At 51.8% G+C, this 17,634-nt stretch overlaps 1 protein-coding gene across 1 annotated transcript in view; it reads right to left on the reverse strand.

Annotated features, from left to right (window-relative positions):
* Window positions 1–441: 441 nt before the first annotated feature.
* LOC142302957 (uncharacterized) overlaps window positions 442–17,634 on the reverse strand; it is an 80,761-nt gene continuing 63,568 nt past the window's right edge. Inside the window, exon 7 of the mRNA XM_075344062.1 lies at window positions 442–776. Coding sequence (XP_075200177.1) covers window positions 584–776 — 193 coding nt within the window. The 3' untranslated portion in view covers window positions 442–583. The remainder of the gene's footprint in view (window positions 777–17,634) is intronic.

Genomic DNA, 17,634 nt, shown 5'->3' on the forward strand with positions numbered 1-17,634 from the left:
AGTGTGCTGCACATAGCGCAGGGGTGGGGTTGGGTTCTCTGCACATAGTGCAGGAGTGGAGTGGAGTGTGATGTTCAGAGCGCAGAGGTAGGGTGGGGCACACTGTACACAGCGCAGGGGTGGGGTGGAGTGTGCTGCACATAGCGCAGGGGTGGGGTGGAGTGTGCTGCACATAGTGCAGGAGTGGAGTGGAGTGTGATGTACAGAGCGCAGAGGTAGGGTGGGGCACACTGTACACAGCGCAGGGGTGGGGTGGAGTGTGCTGCACATAGCGCAGGGGTGGGGTGGAGTGTGCTGCACATAGTGCAGGAGTGGAGTGGAGTGTGATGTACAGAGCGCAGAGGTAGGGTGGGGCACACTGTACACAGCGCAGGGGTGGGGTGGAGTGTGCTGCACATAGTGCATGGGTGGGGTGGAGTGTGCTGCACATAGTGGTGGGGTGGAGTGTGCTGCACATAGCGCAGGGGTGGGGTTGGGTTCTCTGCATATAGTGCAGGGGTGGGGTGCACATAGCGCAATAGTGGGGTGCGTTCGTTTGGTTTGATGCTTTTGTACATGACTACTTTTTGCTGTGACCCTGGAGTCACTGCCCTCCCCAGCAGTAATATTCTGTGCTCCAGAGGACCAGATATGGACCCTCATAACCATTATTATGGGGATACGCCTTTATTGTCGTCAGGATTAGATTCTTTTCGCAGACGCACTTTGACTTTTCTGTACATTTCTCAGACGTGAATAATCTTTTGCTGATTTTCCAACAATTTCCCCTTTGGATCCTGAAAAAGAAATAAAAAGTATAAAATATTGGTGCTCGGCGCCCGTCACACGAGCCTCGTGTCAGCCGCTGCTGCTCCTCTGATTATTACTGAGTCCAATTACAGAAATAATCTCCGATTCCTCCGGCCACTATCGAAAAATGACCAGTCCGTCCCCGGTTCCACATCTAGGGTAGTCGGAGGCTGATGGGACGCCGGGGTCTTATGTGCCCATGGCCAGCGGTATGGATGGTCTGGGGCGGATTGCTGTAGGACTATACTATAACATCTACATTAGGCTCTGTGCTGTTTATCCTCCTTGTGGTTGATGTATTTGTCTGTTCTATTCATTCTTTCCTCTCTTGTCTCTTTTCTTCCAGTGACAAAATGAAAAAAAAAAAAGGAGTGCGATGCCCGGGAAAACCAAACCCACCGGGGCGACGAAAAATAAGGTTTATTATAACACAATGCGTTTCCGGGGCGGACGGCCCCTTCATCAGGTCTAACTACATAATCCTGCTTTATCCCTTTTATTCAGAAATAGCCGGGCTGGATCAACTAATCAATAAATCGATCATTAAATAAGTCATTAATTAAATCAATGAACAAATCAACAATGAATAAAATGAAGCTCACCAAAACTCCATCAATACTAAAAGATGAATACAATTGTGCATTAGCATATAAAACTATTAAAAACAATGATAATCCCTACAGCAAATCATATGGGTGATTATATAGGGGAAAAGAAAAGGTGCAGCCATAAATCCCTCCAGAACAACACCAGCATTGTTATTAGGAGTGCGGATGAAGGGGGCGGAGTTGTGATGATGGGTAAGGGATGGGTTATCTGGGAGGGTCTTAGAATGATGGGAACTATTGTGAGAAAGTGACCATTGAATCCACCTCAGATTATTATTCTCAACACAAATTGTAGATTAACACAGCCTCAGATCACCATGTATTAAACAACAAAGAAATAGACATTTTGGAAAGTAAAGCTTCTTCTATGGTTCCTAAGATTCACAAGCGTCTCACCGATCCTCCCGGAGACCCATTATTGCAGGTGATAATTCACTAATCCTTCCCACTATCTTGATGTATTTCTTCACAGTTATAGTTGTCGCGGGCGGAGGGGACGCGCTCGCCATGCTCGGGTCCGGGGCTTCTGCTGCTGCTTGGTGGCTCGAGCGATGAACCGGACCCGGTGACTCGAGCAGCGCTCCTCGTCCACAAATGAAAAGGGGGTGGTTTGTTTAGGGAGATAGCTCGTGACGCCACCCACGGGTCGTGCTAATAAAGGGCACCACCGCTGCTGGTGACGGGGATCCCGGGAGCGATGGTAGGGAGCAGCTAGGATGTTGCCCCCTCCGTGGGTAGGGGTTGGTGGTCCCGGGGCCCGGTGGTGTAAAGGGGAGGCTGGATGGCTGGGTTGCAGGGGCAGCGCGGCGCGATGCCGGATGGCACTGGTGTACTCACTCAGGCAGTCAATGACAGAGTCTCTGGTAAACCAAACGGCTGGATGGACGGGTCCCGCAGCCGGCTGCAGTGTTTGTGCTCTCTCCCCGGACAGTGTGATGGTGGCTGTCTTTCCCTGCACCTGTTAGAATGTTCTGACTCCTGTGGTTGCCCACCGGTAGTCCACTCCCCGGTGTATAGGTACCGAAGGAGCCCGTTTTGCCCGCAGGCGCTGGCCCTTGGATCTCTAGACTATGGCGGTATGAAGAGAGTACTGTGGAAAAAAGAAGCGCAATAGGGTCTTACCCGAGTAATATCAGGGTTATACAGGTAAATCACACTCACCAGAAAGAGTTGTGAGAGTCACAACTACTATATAGGCATAGAATCCAGGCCACAGGCAGCAGCACCCAAAATGGCTGATAACAGAGAATAATGAAGTAGGGCTTGCAAAGCCGCGCCAGTGACCACTCTGACAATGGAGAATTAATGTTCCTTTATTTCATCTTCAGGTCGACGCGTTTCCGGAGTCTCAGCTCCCTTCCTCAGGACACACAGGAAAAAAGTACATCAAATCTGCCTGATTTGATGTACTTTTTTCCTGTGTGTCCTGAGGAAGGGAGCTGAGACTCCGGAAACGCGTCGACCTGAAGATGAAATAAAGGAACATTAATTCTCCATTGTCAGAGTGGTCACTGGCGCGGCTTTGCAAGCCCTACTTCATTATTCTTTGTTAGACTATGGCGGTGGCTGTATATCCTCACGGTGTGGACTGTTGCCTTCTGTCGGGTCTTGGTTGTTGGGAAACCCCTGGGGTTCCGGTCACACTCGGATTTGACCGTTGTCGGCGGCTCCAAGCATAGTCGGGGTCCAATGGCCCTGCCTGTGTGCTTAGCTTCACTCCACTCCCCGGTTCGGTACCAGCGGGCCACCACCTGACCCCGGTGCTACGGTTGTGCAGAGGTCCACTAACTCCTGCAGACGGCCACCACCGTCTGCCAACCTTGCTGTTTGTGTCTGGGCTCTGACCCAGACACTTGCAGTTTCTGACCTCTCACTTTCACCTCCAAACTGAAACTCCAAACTCACTGCTTTTCCCGCCTCCAGGCCTAACTCCTCGGTGTGTGGGGACAACCGCCTGGCTCCGCCCCACCTGGTGTGGACATCAGACCCTGGAGGGAGGCAACAAGGGTTTTTGTTTGACTGTTGTGACTGTTTAGGGAAGGGGGTATGTGTGGTGTTATGTCTGTGACTACCTGGCTAGTCCAGGGCGTCACATTCCCCCTTGGTGAAATGCAGACCGTCCGCGGGCTGCCCGTCCATCACCGGTTTTATTTTTCTGTAAAATATAAATTAACATATAAAACATTTAACGCAAGCATATTTGTAGTTCTTCCCTTACGGGAGGCATGGCACTTTAACGTTTCAAACATGTAAAAACATTTTTAATAATGACGGACGGGTTCATGGTCATCCGCTTTCCCACCCAAGTAACCTAAACCTTGATGCTGCCCCTAAGAAACGGGCAGCTCCCCTCTTCCCCAGTCCGGAAGCAGGAACTCGGTTCCAGGTCACCCAAGCGGGAACGGGTACGGTATCTCGCACCCGGCTGTCACTTCAGGGGACCCCACGTCCAAGGGGACCCCTGACCCCCGGAGGATGGCCACCGGTCCTGGTGGTGGCTGGGCCGCAGCCTATTCTGCTGCGGGCCCTTCCTCCAATCTGCCTCTCCGGAGGCGGCGCGGAAAACGGCCATGTTCATGAGTAGTTCCTCATGTGGGCGGTGACACATAGGGTCCCTACGGGGACAACTTGTTGGCAACGGCCGGTATAATCAACTGGTTGTTAATCAGGTAATAAGCTCAGGTTATTGGTGTTCATTCAACATACTGCACCCCTAGATGGTAGTTTCCCTATATCTGAGCGGGGTCCTACCTAGGTTGGGGCGTGTGGATCTTCGGAGGACAATGTCGCTAGTAGCGGGCAAGGGAATAGAGGAGATGACCGTTTCCTCTTCCCGTCTGTCAGATATGGCAAGTGGAGACCTAAGGGGAGGGGGTATAGGTGCATCCCTGGGCGCTTGTTCGAGTGGCTCACTGGCGGGCGTTTCCGTCTCCATTTCTTCCACGTGTTGTGGGAACATTATCACCGGAACAATCACCGCACCGTTTTGCATAGGCCAGTCTGCTGGAAAATCACCCATCACTGTGTGGATCACCTCCTTCTCCTTTTCCCCACTCGGCATGGGAACCAGAACCTGATGTGTCACTCTCAAGGGGTGAGGGCATTTCTTCAGGTGGTCCCTGGAAACTGTAGTGGCGATCCTCCCCTGGTCGCGACTGATCAGATAAGCCTTCTCATTCTCCCATTCAGTGGGCTGTATGACATACGGGGTCTTTTCCCACTGGTCATCAAGCTTATGGGTCCTTGTCTTCCGTTTCAGCACTACATCCCCCGGCTCAAAGGGGACGGCTGACGCTCGTTTGTTGAAGCGTTGTGTTTGTTTCTCTCGGCTCTGACCGAGATTCTTCTCCACATACTCCTGTCGGTATTAGATTTGCCATTGGGTACCCAGCCGGCAGTCGAAGGAAGGGCCTCTGGAGCCTCCAAGTCCATTTCTAGGTCCACCGGCAGCCGGCCCGGTCGGGCTCTCATCAGATATGCCGGGGTGCATTTGATAGAACTACAGGGGATGTTATTGTACATGTCTACCAGGTCAGGCAGCTTTTTTGGCCACAGGTTCCGCTCTTCCAACGGTATCACCTTGAGGAGATCCAGGACCACGTGGTTCATCTTCTTACACATCCCATTAGTCTGGGCATGGTATAGCGTGGTCCTGATCTTCTTACAACTGTACAATTGGCAGAACTCTTGAAACACCTCTGCTTCAAAGGCTGAACCCTGGTCCATAAGCACCCTCTCCAGGTATCCGTGCGGTCGACAGAAGTAGGCCTGGAATGCCCTAGCTGCGGTACGGCCGGTCAAATCTTTGACTGGAACAACCACCATGAATCTGGAGTAGTGGTCCACGATGGTCAGGGCATAGGTATATCCATTCCGGCTGGGTGTGAGCTTGACGTGGTCCAAGGCAACCAACTCCAGCGGTTGATGGGTGACGATCGGCCGTAGAGGGGTTCTTTGGCTGACTTCATCCTTCATTCTCAGCACACAGGGGCCGCACTCTCGGCACCAGGCCTCCACAGATTCTCTTATCCCACTCCAATAGAACCGCTCTCTCAGCAACATCTCCAGCTTTTTCCAGCCGACATGCCCGGCGCCATCGTGATATGCCCGTAGGACTTTGGGCATGCTGGCCTGAGGGACCACCAGCTGACGAACCTTCTCGTGAGTCTTCGGGTTGATCAGCCCTCGATACAGCTTCTCTTCGTGCAGGTACAGCCGGGCTCATTCCTTCCACAGCCGCTGGGCCTCAGAGGGAGCTGCCAGATCCATTCCGGAGGAGCCCTGCTCAATCATGGTCTTGACCAGCTGGACGGCAGGCGCTTGGTCTTGGGCTTCTTCCCATCCCTGACTGGGAAGCGGGTCCAGGTTCGCCTGCTGTTGTTTGACATATAGTTTTTCGACCGGTGGCCGATGGAACGCGGGCAACTCAATTTCTTCGAGGTCATCGTCTTCCGACCCCCCATCCGGCAGGTGGGGCATCTGGGATAACGCGTCCGTGTTGGTGTTCTTGCAGCCGGCTCTGTATTTCTTAGTGAAGTCATAATTAGACAGCCTGGCCACCCACCGCTGTTCCAGAGTGCCCAGTTTGGTGGTGTCCAGATGGGTCAACAGATTATTGTCCGTGTAGGCAGTGAATTTTGCCGCTGCGAGGTAATGTCGGAACCTCTCAGTGATTGCCCACACCAGGGCCAGGAACTCAAGCTTGAAGGAGCTGTAATTTTCGGGGTTCCTTTCCGTGGGCTGGAGTTTTCTGCTGGCATAGGCGATCACCTTTTCCCTCCCGTCCTGGACCTGGGACAGAACTGCTCCCAAGCCCACATTGCTGGCGTCAGTGTACAGGACGAACGGAAGGCTGTAGTCGGGGTACGCCAGGACTTCTTCTCCTGTCAAGGCCGTCTTTAGCTGGTGAAAGGACTCTTCATGCTTCTCCTCCCACACAAACAGGGGCCTAGGGGCCCTGCCACCCTTGGTCTGTCCCACGAGGAGCTCCTGCATAGGTGCAGCCATCTTTGTATACCCCTTGATGAAGCGGCGATAATAGCCCACCAGGCCCAGGAACTGTCTCACCTCTCTCACAGTGGTCGGTCTCGGCCAGTCCTGGATAGCAGTGATCTTCTCGGGATCTGGGGCGACACCTTTTGCGCTCACTACGTGTCCGAGGTACTGTACCCTAGGCTTCAAGAGGTGGCACTTGGAGGGCTTCAGCTTCATCCCATACTTGGCTAGGGACGCGAACACTTCAGCCAGGTGCTCCAGTTGGGCCTTGTACGTCTGGGAGTATACGATCACATCATCTAGATACAGCAGGGCAGTTTCCAAATTGAGATGTCCCAGGCAACACTCCATGAGCCGTTGGAAGGTTCCAGGGGCATTGCACAGCCCAAACGGCATGCTGTTGAACGCGCAGAGTCCCATGGGAGTGGCGAATGCAGTCTTCTCGCGGTCCTCTGGTGCGACCGCCACCTGCCAGTATCTGCTGGTAAGGTCAAGGGTAGAGAAGAAGTTAGCGGTTCTCAGCGCAGCTAGCGACTCTTCGATACGGGGGAGAGGATAGGCATCTTTATGCGTTATCTGGTTGATCTTCCGGTAATCCACACACATTCTCATGGTGCCATCCTTCTTCTTCACCAACACTAGTGGGGCTGCCCAGGGACTACAACTATCCCGAATGACCCCTGCCTCCTTCATGTTCCTCAACATGTCTTTGGCGCATTGATAATGTGCTGGCGGGATGGGCCTATACCTTTCTTTGATGGGTGGATGTATGCCTGTAGGGATATAGTGTTGAACCCCTTTAATCCTCCCGAAATCTAATGGGTGCTTGCTGAAAACCTGTTCATACTCCTGTACCACCCTGTATACCCCCTCTTTGTGATGCATGGGTGTGGCTTCAGTGCCTACATGCAGTTCCTGGCACCTCTGCTCTAACTGCTCGGGGGTATATGGTTACTGGCAGGGGGTGCAGATGCAGGAGGGGCGGCTTCATGAATGGTGTGAGGATCTAGGGTAAGCAGCTTGGCAAGGGTAGCGTAACGGGGAAGCCTAACCTCCTCCTCTCCACAATTCAGCACTCTCACAGGCACTCTCCCCTTTTTGACGTCAACCACCCCTCTGGCCGCCATCACCATGGGCCAGTGTTCAGAAGGCGTGGGTTCCACCATCGCCGGGTAGTTGCGCCCCTGGGAGCCTACTGCTGCCCTGCACCAAATTATCATCTCGCTTCTGGGTGGCACTACCAAAGGGGCCACATCCATCACCCTTACTCCACCAATCTCTCCGCTAGTCGAGCTCACTTGTTGCCGATATAGGAGGACTCGGATCTCACGATGCACAGCCCTCTGTCGGCCTCCTCCTGCTGTGGCGGCCAACTGCTGCAACAGACTCAGCACCTCACTCATACAATGCTCCATCACATTGGTCCCTAGAATTACTTTTGGGTTATGGTCACTGGGTTCATTCATCACCACAATCATTCCTTGGTGCTTTAACTCCGCATGTCCCATGGTCAGGGTCACTTGTTTGTATCCCACTTGGGTTAGAGGGAGTCCATTGGCCGCGACAAGGGTCAGGCTATCATCAGAGGGGGCAAGTTCGTCAGTACCCCAATACTGCTGGTACAGTGTATATAGTATAGTGGTTACCTGTGATCCTGTGTCCAATAGGGCCATGAGCGGGACGCCATCCACTGCCAGGGGGATGATGGGGCGAGCTCCGACGTACCGGTCTCGCCAGTCGGGGGGGCCATTGGTGTCTACTCCTGAGGATTGGCCCTTGGCCCTAGGGGTTGCTCGTTTAACGGGCATCGCCTAGAGTAGTGGTCAGGCTTGCTGCACCTGTAACAGATAGGAGGCCTATACCGCGAGTCATTGGTCCTTCTCCGCTGCATCCAGGGGACGTAGCACCAGGCACATAGGGCAGGGAGAACGGCATTACCTGGGCGACCGCTGGACCCGCGGCCTCCCCCGCTCTTGCGGCCGAAGCACAGCCTACCCCATTTCCATCTGCGGGCGCCGCTGCGGCTGCCACCGCCACTCCTCCAACAGCTCCGTCGGGCGCAGACATCTTTTTCCCGTCCCCCTAGGTTCTTTCTAGCACTTCCTCTTTGTTGGTGGGGCTTCACTTTCGCGCCTTCCCTGCTCGGGGAAGACGCTCGAGCGGGAAATCTTCACGCCAAAGATGGCGGCACTTCAAATTTTTCGGCCGGACGCCGCCGGGGACTGCAAGGCGCACTTCTACCGGTAGGTAGATTGGTTCTATCCTGTTCGTGACACCAAGTTGTCACGGGCGGAGGGGATGCGCTCGCCACGCTCGGGTCCGGGGCTTCTGCTGCTGCTCGGTGGCTCGAGCGGTGGACCGGACCCGGGGACTCGAGCAGCGCTCCTCGTCCACGAGTGAAAAGGGGGTGGTTTGTTTAGGGAGATAGTTCGTGACGCCACCCACGGGTTGTGGTGATAAAGGGCACCACCGCTGCTGGTGACAGGGATCCCGGGAGCGATGGTAGGGAGCAGCTAGGAAGTTGTCCCCTCCGTGGGTAGGGGTTGGTGGTCCCGGGGCCCGGTGGTGTAACGGGGAGGCTGGATGGCTGGGGTGCAGGGTTGCAGGGGCAGCGCGGCACAGTGCCGGATGGCACTAGTGTACTCACTCAGGCAGTCAATGACAGAGTCTCTGGTAAACCAAACGGCTGGATGGACGGGTCCAGCAGCCGGCTGCAGTGTTTGTGCTCTCTCCCCGGACAGTGTGATGGTGGCTGTCTTTCCCTGCACCTGTTAGAATGTTCTGACTCCTGTGGTTGCCCACCGGTAGTCCGCTCCCCGGCGTATAGGTACCGAAGGAGCCCGTTTTGCCCGCAGGCGCTGGCCCTTGGATCTCTAGCCTATGGCGGTAGCTGTATATCCTCACGGTGTGGACTGTTGCCTTCTGTCGAGTCTTGGTTGTTGGGAAACCCCTGGGGTTTCGGTCACACTCGGATTTGACCGTTGTCGGCGGCTCCAAGCCTAGTCGGGGTCCGATGGCCCTGCCTGTGTGCTTAGCTTCACTCCACTCCCCGGTTCGGTACCGGCGGGCCACCGCCCGACCCTGGTCCTATGGTTCTGCAGAGGTCCACTAACTCCTGCAGATGGCCACCACCGTCTGCCAACCTTGCTGTTTGTGTCTGGGCTCCGACCCAGACACTTGCAGTTTCTGACCTCTCACTTTCACCTCCAAACTGAAACTCCAAACTCACTGCTTTTTCCCGCCTCCAGGCCTATGAACTCCTCGGTGGGAGGGGCCATCCGCCTGGCTTCGCCCCACCTGGTGTGGACATCAGACCCTGTAGGGAGGCAACAAGGGTTTTTGTTTGACTGTTGTGACTGTTTAGGGAAGGGGGTTTTTGTGGTGTTATGTCTGTGACTACCTGGCTAGTCCAGAGCTTCACATGTTCTATCTCTTGATTCACATCTTAGGGTATCATCCCATCATATCAGTTTACGCCAAGACATTCCGCCATTATCGGATTTTCATGTCTCCTTACACTTGATGTTAGTTCTCTCTATTCAAATATCCAGCACCAATTAGGTCTCATCAGTATCTATTTAGACCAGGACTCGTCCATGCCAGAACAACAAAAAGATTTCATTCCTCAAGCCGTAGAGTTCATCCTTACCACAATGTGTCTCCTTTGAGGGTGGTGAGTATCGACAGTTGAGGGGCACTGCGATGGGGACGAGATTCACCCCCAGTTATGCCAATTTGTACATGGGGTACTTTGAGTCTCTCTTCCTCGCGCCGTCCCTCCTACCAATAGGCGACATCCTTTTTTTTTATTGTTTTATACAGTGGGTATAGAAAGTATTCACACCCCTTTACATTTTTCACTCTTTGTTTCATTGCAGCCTTTTGGTATTTTTTCTCATTAATGTGCACTCTGCACTCCATCCCCCATCTTGACAGAAAAAAAACAAATGTAGACATTTTTGGAAATTTATTTAAGGGAAGGTGTTGTAAAAAAAAAAATTCAATAACTGAGAAAATATAAAGTATTAATATTTTAATGTTTTGTTTAAATATTATTATTTGTTTTTAATTGAGCAAAATATAAAAAATTTTTAAAAGTTTGATATTTTCCACCCTTAAACACTAGGGGGAGGAGCTGCTGAAATCCTGCTGTAGAGCTACTGTAGAACTGCATAGTACATATTTGCATAGTACATATTCCGGGCTCTGCTGTATTCCGTGCTCCTCCGTATACAGTGCTTTGCTATATTCTATACGCCCCTGTATTCCGTGCTCCTCCGTATACCACGCTCCGCTCTATTCCGCGCGCCACTGTATTCTGCACATTGCTGTATACTGTGCTCCGCTGTATTCCTTGCTCCTCCGTATAGCACTCTCCACTGTATTCTGTGCGCCCCTGTATTCCGGGCTCTGCTGTGTTCCGTGCTCCTCCGTATACCGCGCTCTGCTATATTCTATGCGCCCCTGTATACTGTGCTTCGCTGCATTCCATGCTCGACTGTATACCATACCCCGCTGTATTCTCTGCTGCTCCATGTACCACACCCCGCTGTGTTCTGTGCTCCTCCGTATACCGCACCCCGCTGTATTCTCTGCTCTTCCGTATACCACACTTCGCTGTATTCTGTGCACTCCTGTATACCACACTCTGCTGTATTCCATGCTCCTCTGTATACCACACTTCGCTGTATTCTGTGCACCCCTGTATACCACACTCTGCTGTATGCCGTGCTCCTCAATTTACCGCGCTACGCTGTATTCCGTATGCCGCTGTATACCGCACTCTGCTGTATTCTGTGCTCCTCTGTATACTGCACTCCGCTGTATTCTGTGCTCCTCTGTATACCACGTTCCATAGGAGCAGCGTCCCAAGGCAAGCAAACGAGAGCGGGGGGAGGGGCGGAGGCGGCAGCGGTGAAAGGGGCGGTGGCAGGGGGAGAGAGCAGCAGTGGCGGGGAGGGCGGCAGAGGGGTGAGAGTAGCAGGGGGGAGTGTATCGGCGGCGGCCTGGAGCCAGTACTCACACATCCCGAGCAGGTGACAGGGGAAAGTGCAGCACACAGCATATGCTGTGGGCTCCATAAAGATGGTGCTGATCTCCTCCCTCTGCGGTGATCTGGACAGCCCAGGGGGTGCATCCATTTCACAGCAGACGCTTTCTCTGAGCGCTGCAATAAAGGAGGTGAGTAACTGTTGTTGCTCACAGCAAATCCAAGATGGCCGCCCCCAGTGCTTCAGTAACACTAGAATAAAATAAAAACTAAATAAACAGTTTAATTTTGTATTAAAAATACTTGATTTCATAATCACTCTAATTAATACAAAAATAAAAAACACGACACCTTCCCTTTAAACAAGAAAACCTGAAATATCACATGCTCATAAGTATTCAGCCCCTTTGCTCAGTATTGAGTAGTGGCACCCTCCCTTTTGAGCTAGTACAGCCATGAGTCTCCTTGGGATCCTGGATTTGGGGATCCTTGGCCATTCTTCCTTGCAGATCCTCTCCAGTTCCGTCAGTTTGGATAGTGAACGTTGGTGGATGCCATTTTCAGGTCTCTTCAGAGATGCTCAGTTGGGTTTAGGTCAGGGCTCTGGTTGGGCCAGTCAAGAATGGTCACAGGGTTGTTCTGAAGCTGCTCCTTTGTTATTTTAGCTATGTTCTAAAGGCCCTGTCACACGCAGAGATAAATATGCGGCAGATCTGTGGTTGCAGTGAAATTGTGGATCAATTCAGTGCCAGGTTTGTGGCTGTGTACAAATTGAACAATATGTCCATGATTTCACTGCAACCACAGATCTGCCAAAGATTTATCTCTGTGTGTGACGGGGCCTTTAGAGTCATTGTCTTGTTGGAAGGTGAAGCTTCGGCCAAGTCTGAGGTCCAGAGCATCTGGAGGAGGTTTTCTTCCAGGATATCTCTGTATTTGGCCGCATTCATCTTTCCTTCAATTGCCACCAGTCGTCCTGTCTCTGCCCCCATAGTATGATGCTGCCACCACCATGTCTCACTGTGGGGATTGTATTGGGCAGGTGATGAGCAGGCCCTGGTTTTCTCCACACATACCACTTAGAATTAACACCAGAAAGTTCTATCTTCGTCTCATCAGACCAGAGAATTTTATTTCTCATAGTCTGGAGTCCTTCATGTGTTTTTTGTAAACTCTATGCGGCTTTCATATGTTTTGCATGGAGGAGAGGCTTCCGTCGGGCCACTCTGCCATAAAGGCCTGACTGGTGGAGGCTGCAGTGATAAATGACTTTGTGGAACTTTCTCCCATCTCTCTACTGCATCTCTGGAGCTCAGACACAGTGATCTTGGGGATCTTCTTTACTTCTCTCACCAAGGCTCTTCTCCTACGATTGCTCAGTTTGGCTGGACGGCCAGGTCTAGGAAGAGTTCTGGGGGTCCCAAACTTCTTCCATTTAAGGATTATGGAGGCCACTGTGCTATCAGGAACCTTGAGTACTGCAGAGATTTTTTTTGTAACCTTGGCCAGATCTGTGCCTTGCCTCAATTCTGTCTCTGAGCTCCTTGGGCAGTTCCTTTGACCTCCTGATCCTCATTTGGTGTGACATGCAGTGTGAGCTGTGAGGTCTTATATAGACAGGTGTGCACCTTTCCAAATCAAGTCCTATCAGTTTAATTACTCACAGCTAGACTCCAATGAAGGAGCAGAACCATCTCAAGGAGGATCACAAGGAAATGGACAGCATGTGACTTACATATGAGTGTCTGAGCAAAGGGTCTGAATACTTATGACCATGTGATATTTCAGTTTTTCTTGTTTAATAAATTTGCTAAAATTTCTACATTTCTGTTTTTTCTGTCAAGATGGGGGATGGGGAGCAGAGTGCACATTAATGAGAATTTACCAAATGGCTACAATGAAACAAAGAGGGAAAAATGTAAAGGGGTCTGAATACTTTCTGTACTTACTGTAGATGACCTGTTTTTTATTTGGAGGGGGGTCCATGGAAGACATTCAGTCTTTAGTTAAGAATTTGAATGATAACCAGTGGAGACTATCCTTTACTATGACATACCCTGACAATCAAATTCAGTTTTTAAATCTGAATATTTTTATGTGCTCTAAAGGGTAAATATTATCTGGAGTATAGTAGCAGTCATTTACCAAAATGGGTTAAAAATATCCCCTATGGCCACTATTGGTGGGTCGGAAAAAAATTGCTCAACAGATTCTAACTTCAGTAGAGAGCTATAGTGTTGCGGGACAGGTTTTTGAAAAAAGGATATCCTAAGAGGCTTGTTATTGATGCATACAGTAGGACAAAAAAAATTTAAGCAAGCTGACTGCATTTCCCACATCAAGAAAAGACATGTTACTATTGAAATATCAGCCACTAGTTTCATTACCACATTCAGCATTTCTCACCCAGTTGTCAAAAAATTACTAAATAAACATTGGCACATTCTGGAAAATGATGCAATACTATTCCACATTCTGCCACGACAACCGATGGTTATTTTCAGAAGAGGTCAAAACCTCAAAAAACCTTATCGCTCTGAGTCGAATTAGTAAATATCGTGAGTATGAATTACCTAAGCCATTCAATGGTGATCTAGTCGGATCTTTTCGTTGTAGCAACTCCAAATGCTTATGTCAGGGGCGGGGGCCAGCTTTCCCCATCGTGGGGGCTGCTCGGAGAGATCGTGGTCGGATCTGGTGCCTACATAAGATGAGATCCTTTAGCTCTAACGTGACCGGTGAAAATGTTTTGGTTAAACAATTTTTACATTGTAACTCCTCTTATGTCATATACTTGCTGAAATGTACATGCAGCTTACAATATGTGGGCCGCACCATGCAGAATATGCACAAGCGTCTTAACACCCACAGACATAACATAAAACAGGGAGTTTTTAATCACAGTGCGTCTAAATATTTTTCAGTTGAGCACCAAAAAACCCTGATTGTTTACGGTTAACAATTCTAGTGCAAATATCAGACCCGATTCCGGACCAATTCAGAAAATTGCTCCAAAGAGCAATATATTGGATCTACAAATTAGCAGATCTTAAAGGCTAAAGCCCGCTTTACACGTTGCAATATCGCATACGATATCGTATGCGATTTGCAACTCCCCCATCGTATGTGCAGCACGTTCAATTTGTTGAACGTGCCGCACATACGATTAACCCCCGTCACACGTACTTACCTTCCATACGACCTCGATGTGGGCGGCGAACGTCCACTTCCTGGAGTGGGAAGGATGTTCTGCGTCACATCGACGTCACGCGGCAGCCGGCCAATAGAAGCGGAGGGGCGGGGCTGAGTGGGACGTAAACATCCCGCCCACCTCCTTCCTTCCGCATTGTGAGCCGGGAGCCGCAGGAGGCAGGTGAGATCTGTTCATCGTTCCCGGGATGTCACACACTGCGATGTGCGCTACCCCGGGTACGATGAACAATCTGACGTTCAATTCGTCAGGACTGAACGACGTGCATGCAATGAACGGTTTTTCGTTCAATCGCAATTGCACGTCGCTGTCACACACTACAACATACCTTACGATGCCGGATGTGCGTTGTGGCGCCCTGGACAAGCCAGGGGCCACAGAGAACAACACCAACACACCCCACACTCCCAGCAGGCACACCGAAGTCAGAACACAAAACCCTTGTTGCCTTCCTCCAGGGGCTGATGTTCACACCAGGGGGTGGGCCAGGCGGTTGGTCCCGCCCACCGAGGACTTCACAGTCCTGGAAGCGGGAAAAGCAGGCAGATTAAGTTTGGGAAGTGAAAGTGGAAGGAGGGAAGTAGCAGTTGAGAAGCCTGAAGTTGGTCCGGGTGTGTGGCCCGGACGGATCAGCAAGATTGGCAGACGGTGGTGACCGTCTGCAGGAGTGGCCTATTGGAGCTAGCCGTAAGGACCGTGGACGGGCGGTGGCCCGGCGGTACCGGACCGGTACGCAAAGAGAAGCCAGCACCATCCGGCAGGGGCTTACGGACCCCGGCAAGGCTAGGAGTCGCCGTGAATTTGCCAAATTCGTTAGCGAAGGGAACCTCCTGGGTTTCCCAGCAGCCAAGTCCCGACAGAAGGCAACAGTCCAACCGAGAGAGGGAAACACAGTCACCGCCAAGGCTAAAGTTCCCAGGGCCAGAGCCTGCGGGCAAAAGGAGCTCCTTCAGCCCATATCCAAGCTGGGGAGCGGGTTACCGGTGAAAACCCATTGGAATCGTCACATTACACAGGTGCAGGGAAAGGCAGTCACCATCAACCTGCTGGGAGGAGAAACACCGCAGCCGTCTGTGGGACCCGTCCATCCAGCCGTTTGTTTTACCGGAGACTCTGTGTACATCATTGGCTGAGTGAGTACCACCGTGCCGTGCGGCACAGCGCTGCCCCCGCGACCCTGCACCTCACCAGGCCCCGTAACCCGCCTGCCATCCCTACCTCCGTCACCGGGCCCCGGGACAACCAACCCCCTACCCACGGAGGGGAGAACTAACATCCAGGCTGCTCCTTGTCATCGCTCCCGGGATCCCCGTCCAGAGCAGCTGTGGTGTCACCAATCTCACCACAATTGTGGGTGGCATCACGGACAATATCAAATCCCCACAATCAAATCCCCCTTTTCACTCTTAGGGGGCGAGGAACGCCGCTCGAGTCCCCGGGATCCGGCCCACCGCTCGAACCACCACCGAGCAGCAGCCGCAGCAGCAGCACCCGGACCCGAGCAGTGGGAGAGCGCAGCGTCCCCTCCTGCGCCCGCGACAGCGTCACTTACGACGTGACCCCGCCGACACATCGTAAGATATCTTGTAGCGTGTAAAGCGGGCTTTAAGCATCAACACTGAGCAGATTAAATGAATGTGGCCCACAGCATATCTTATTATTTATTTCTGTTTTTATATTTCTTCATATGGATTTGTATATACAGTATATGATTTGTTGTAGGGATTATCATTGTTTTTAATAGTTTTTATATCCTCTTGCGCAATTGTATTCATCTTTTAGTATTGATGGGTTGCCAATGTATGTAAAGCACTGTGGAATTAATAGCGCTATATAAATGAATAAAATTATTATTGTTATTATTATTAATTTTGGTGAGCTTCATTTTATTCATTGTTGATTTGTTTCTTGATTTAATGACTTATTTAATGATTGATTTATTGATTAATTGATTCAGCCCGGCTATTTCTGTATAAAAGGGATAAGGCAGGATTATGTAGTAACATCTGATGAAGGGGACAGTCTGCCCTGGAAACGTGTTGTGTGGTATAATAAACCTTATTTTTTGTCACCCCGGTGGGTTTGGGTTTTTTCAGCACCTGGGCAGCGCACTCCTTTTTTCTTTTCTAGTTTGTTTGTACACTCCCTGCAGGAGCGTGTGACCGGTGCAGCAGCTAATACCATTTTCCACCTCAATCCATCTTCCTGGCCAGCGTTTCACCTACCAGGATGAACAGCGATCTCCCTCGGTTGCTGGTGTGTTTGACACAGCAGTACCTGATCCCCGGGAGTGGCTGAGAACAGCGATTCCCACAGAGTCCAGTGTGCCTGGGGTGAGTGCAGCGATTCTCACAGAGTCCGGTGTGCCTGGGGTGAGTGCAGCGATTCTCACAGAGTCCGGTGTGCCTGGGGTGAGTGCAGCAATTCCCACAGAGTCCGGTGTGCCTGGGGTGAGTGCAGCGATTCCCACAGAGTCCGGTGTGCCTGGGGTGAGTGCAGCAATTCCCACAGAGTCCGGTGTGCCTGGGGTGAGTGCAGCAATTCCCACAGAGTCCGGTGTGCCTGGGGTGAGTGCAGCAATTCCCACAGAGTCCGGTGTGCCTGGGGTGAGTGCAGCAATTCCCACAGAGTCCAGTGTGCCTGGGGTGAGTGCAGCAATTCCCACAGAGTCCGGTGTGCCTGGGGTGAGTGCAGCGATTCCCACAGAGTCCGGTGTGCCTGGGGTGAGTGCAGCAATTCCCACAGAGTCCGGTGTGCCTGGGGTGAGTGCAGCAATTCCCACAGAGTCCGGTGTGCCTGGGGTGAGTGCAGCGATTCCCACAGAGTCCGGTGTGCCTGGGGTGAGTGCAGCAATTCCCACAGAGTCCGGTGTGCCTGGGGTGAGTGCAGCAATTCCCACAGAGTCCGGTGTGCCTGGGGTGAGTGCAGCGATTCTCACAGAGTCCGGTGTGCCTGGGGTGAGTGCAGCAATTCCCACAGAGTCCGGTGTGCCTGGGGTGAGTGCAGCGATTCCCATAGAGTCCGGTGTGCCTGGGGTGAGT

Source organism: Anomaloglossus baeobatrachus, chromosome 1 (genome assembly GCF_048569485.1).
Source record: "Anomaloglossus baeobatrachus isolate aAnoBae1 chromosome 1, aAnoBae1.hap1, whole genome shotgun sequence".
Classification (NCBI taxonomy): Eukaryota; Metazoa; Chordata; class Amphibia; order Anura; family Aromobatidae; genus Anomaloglossus; species Anomaloglossus baeobatrachus.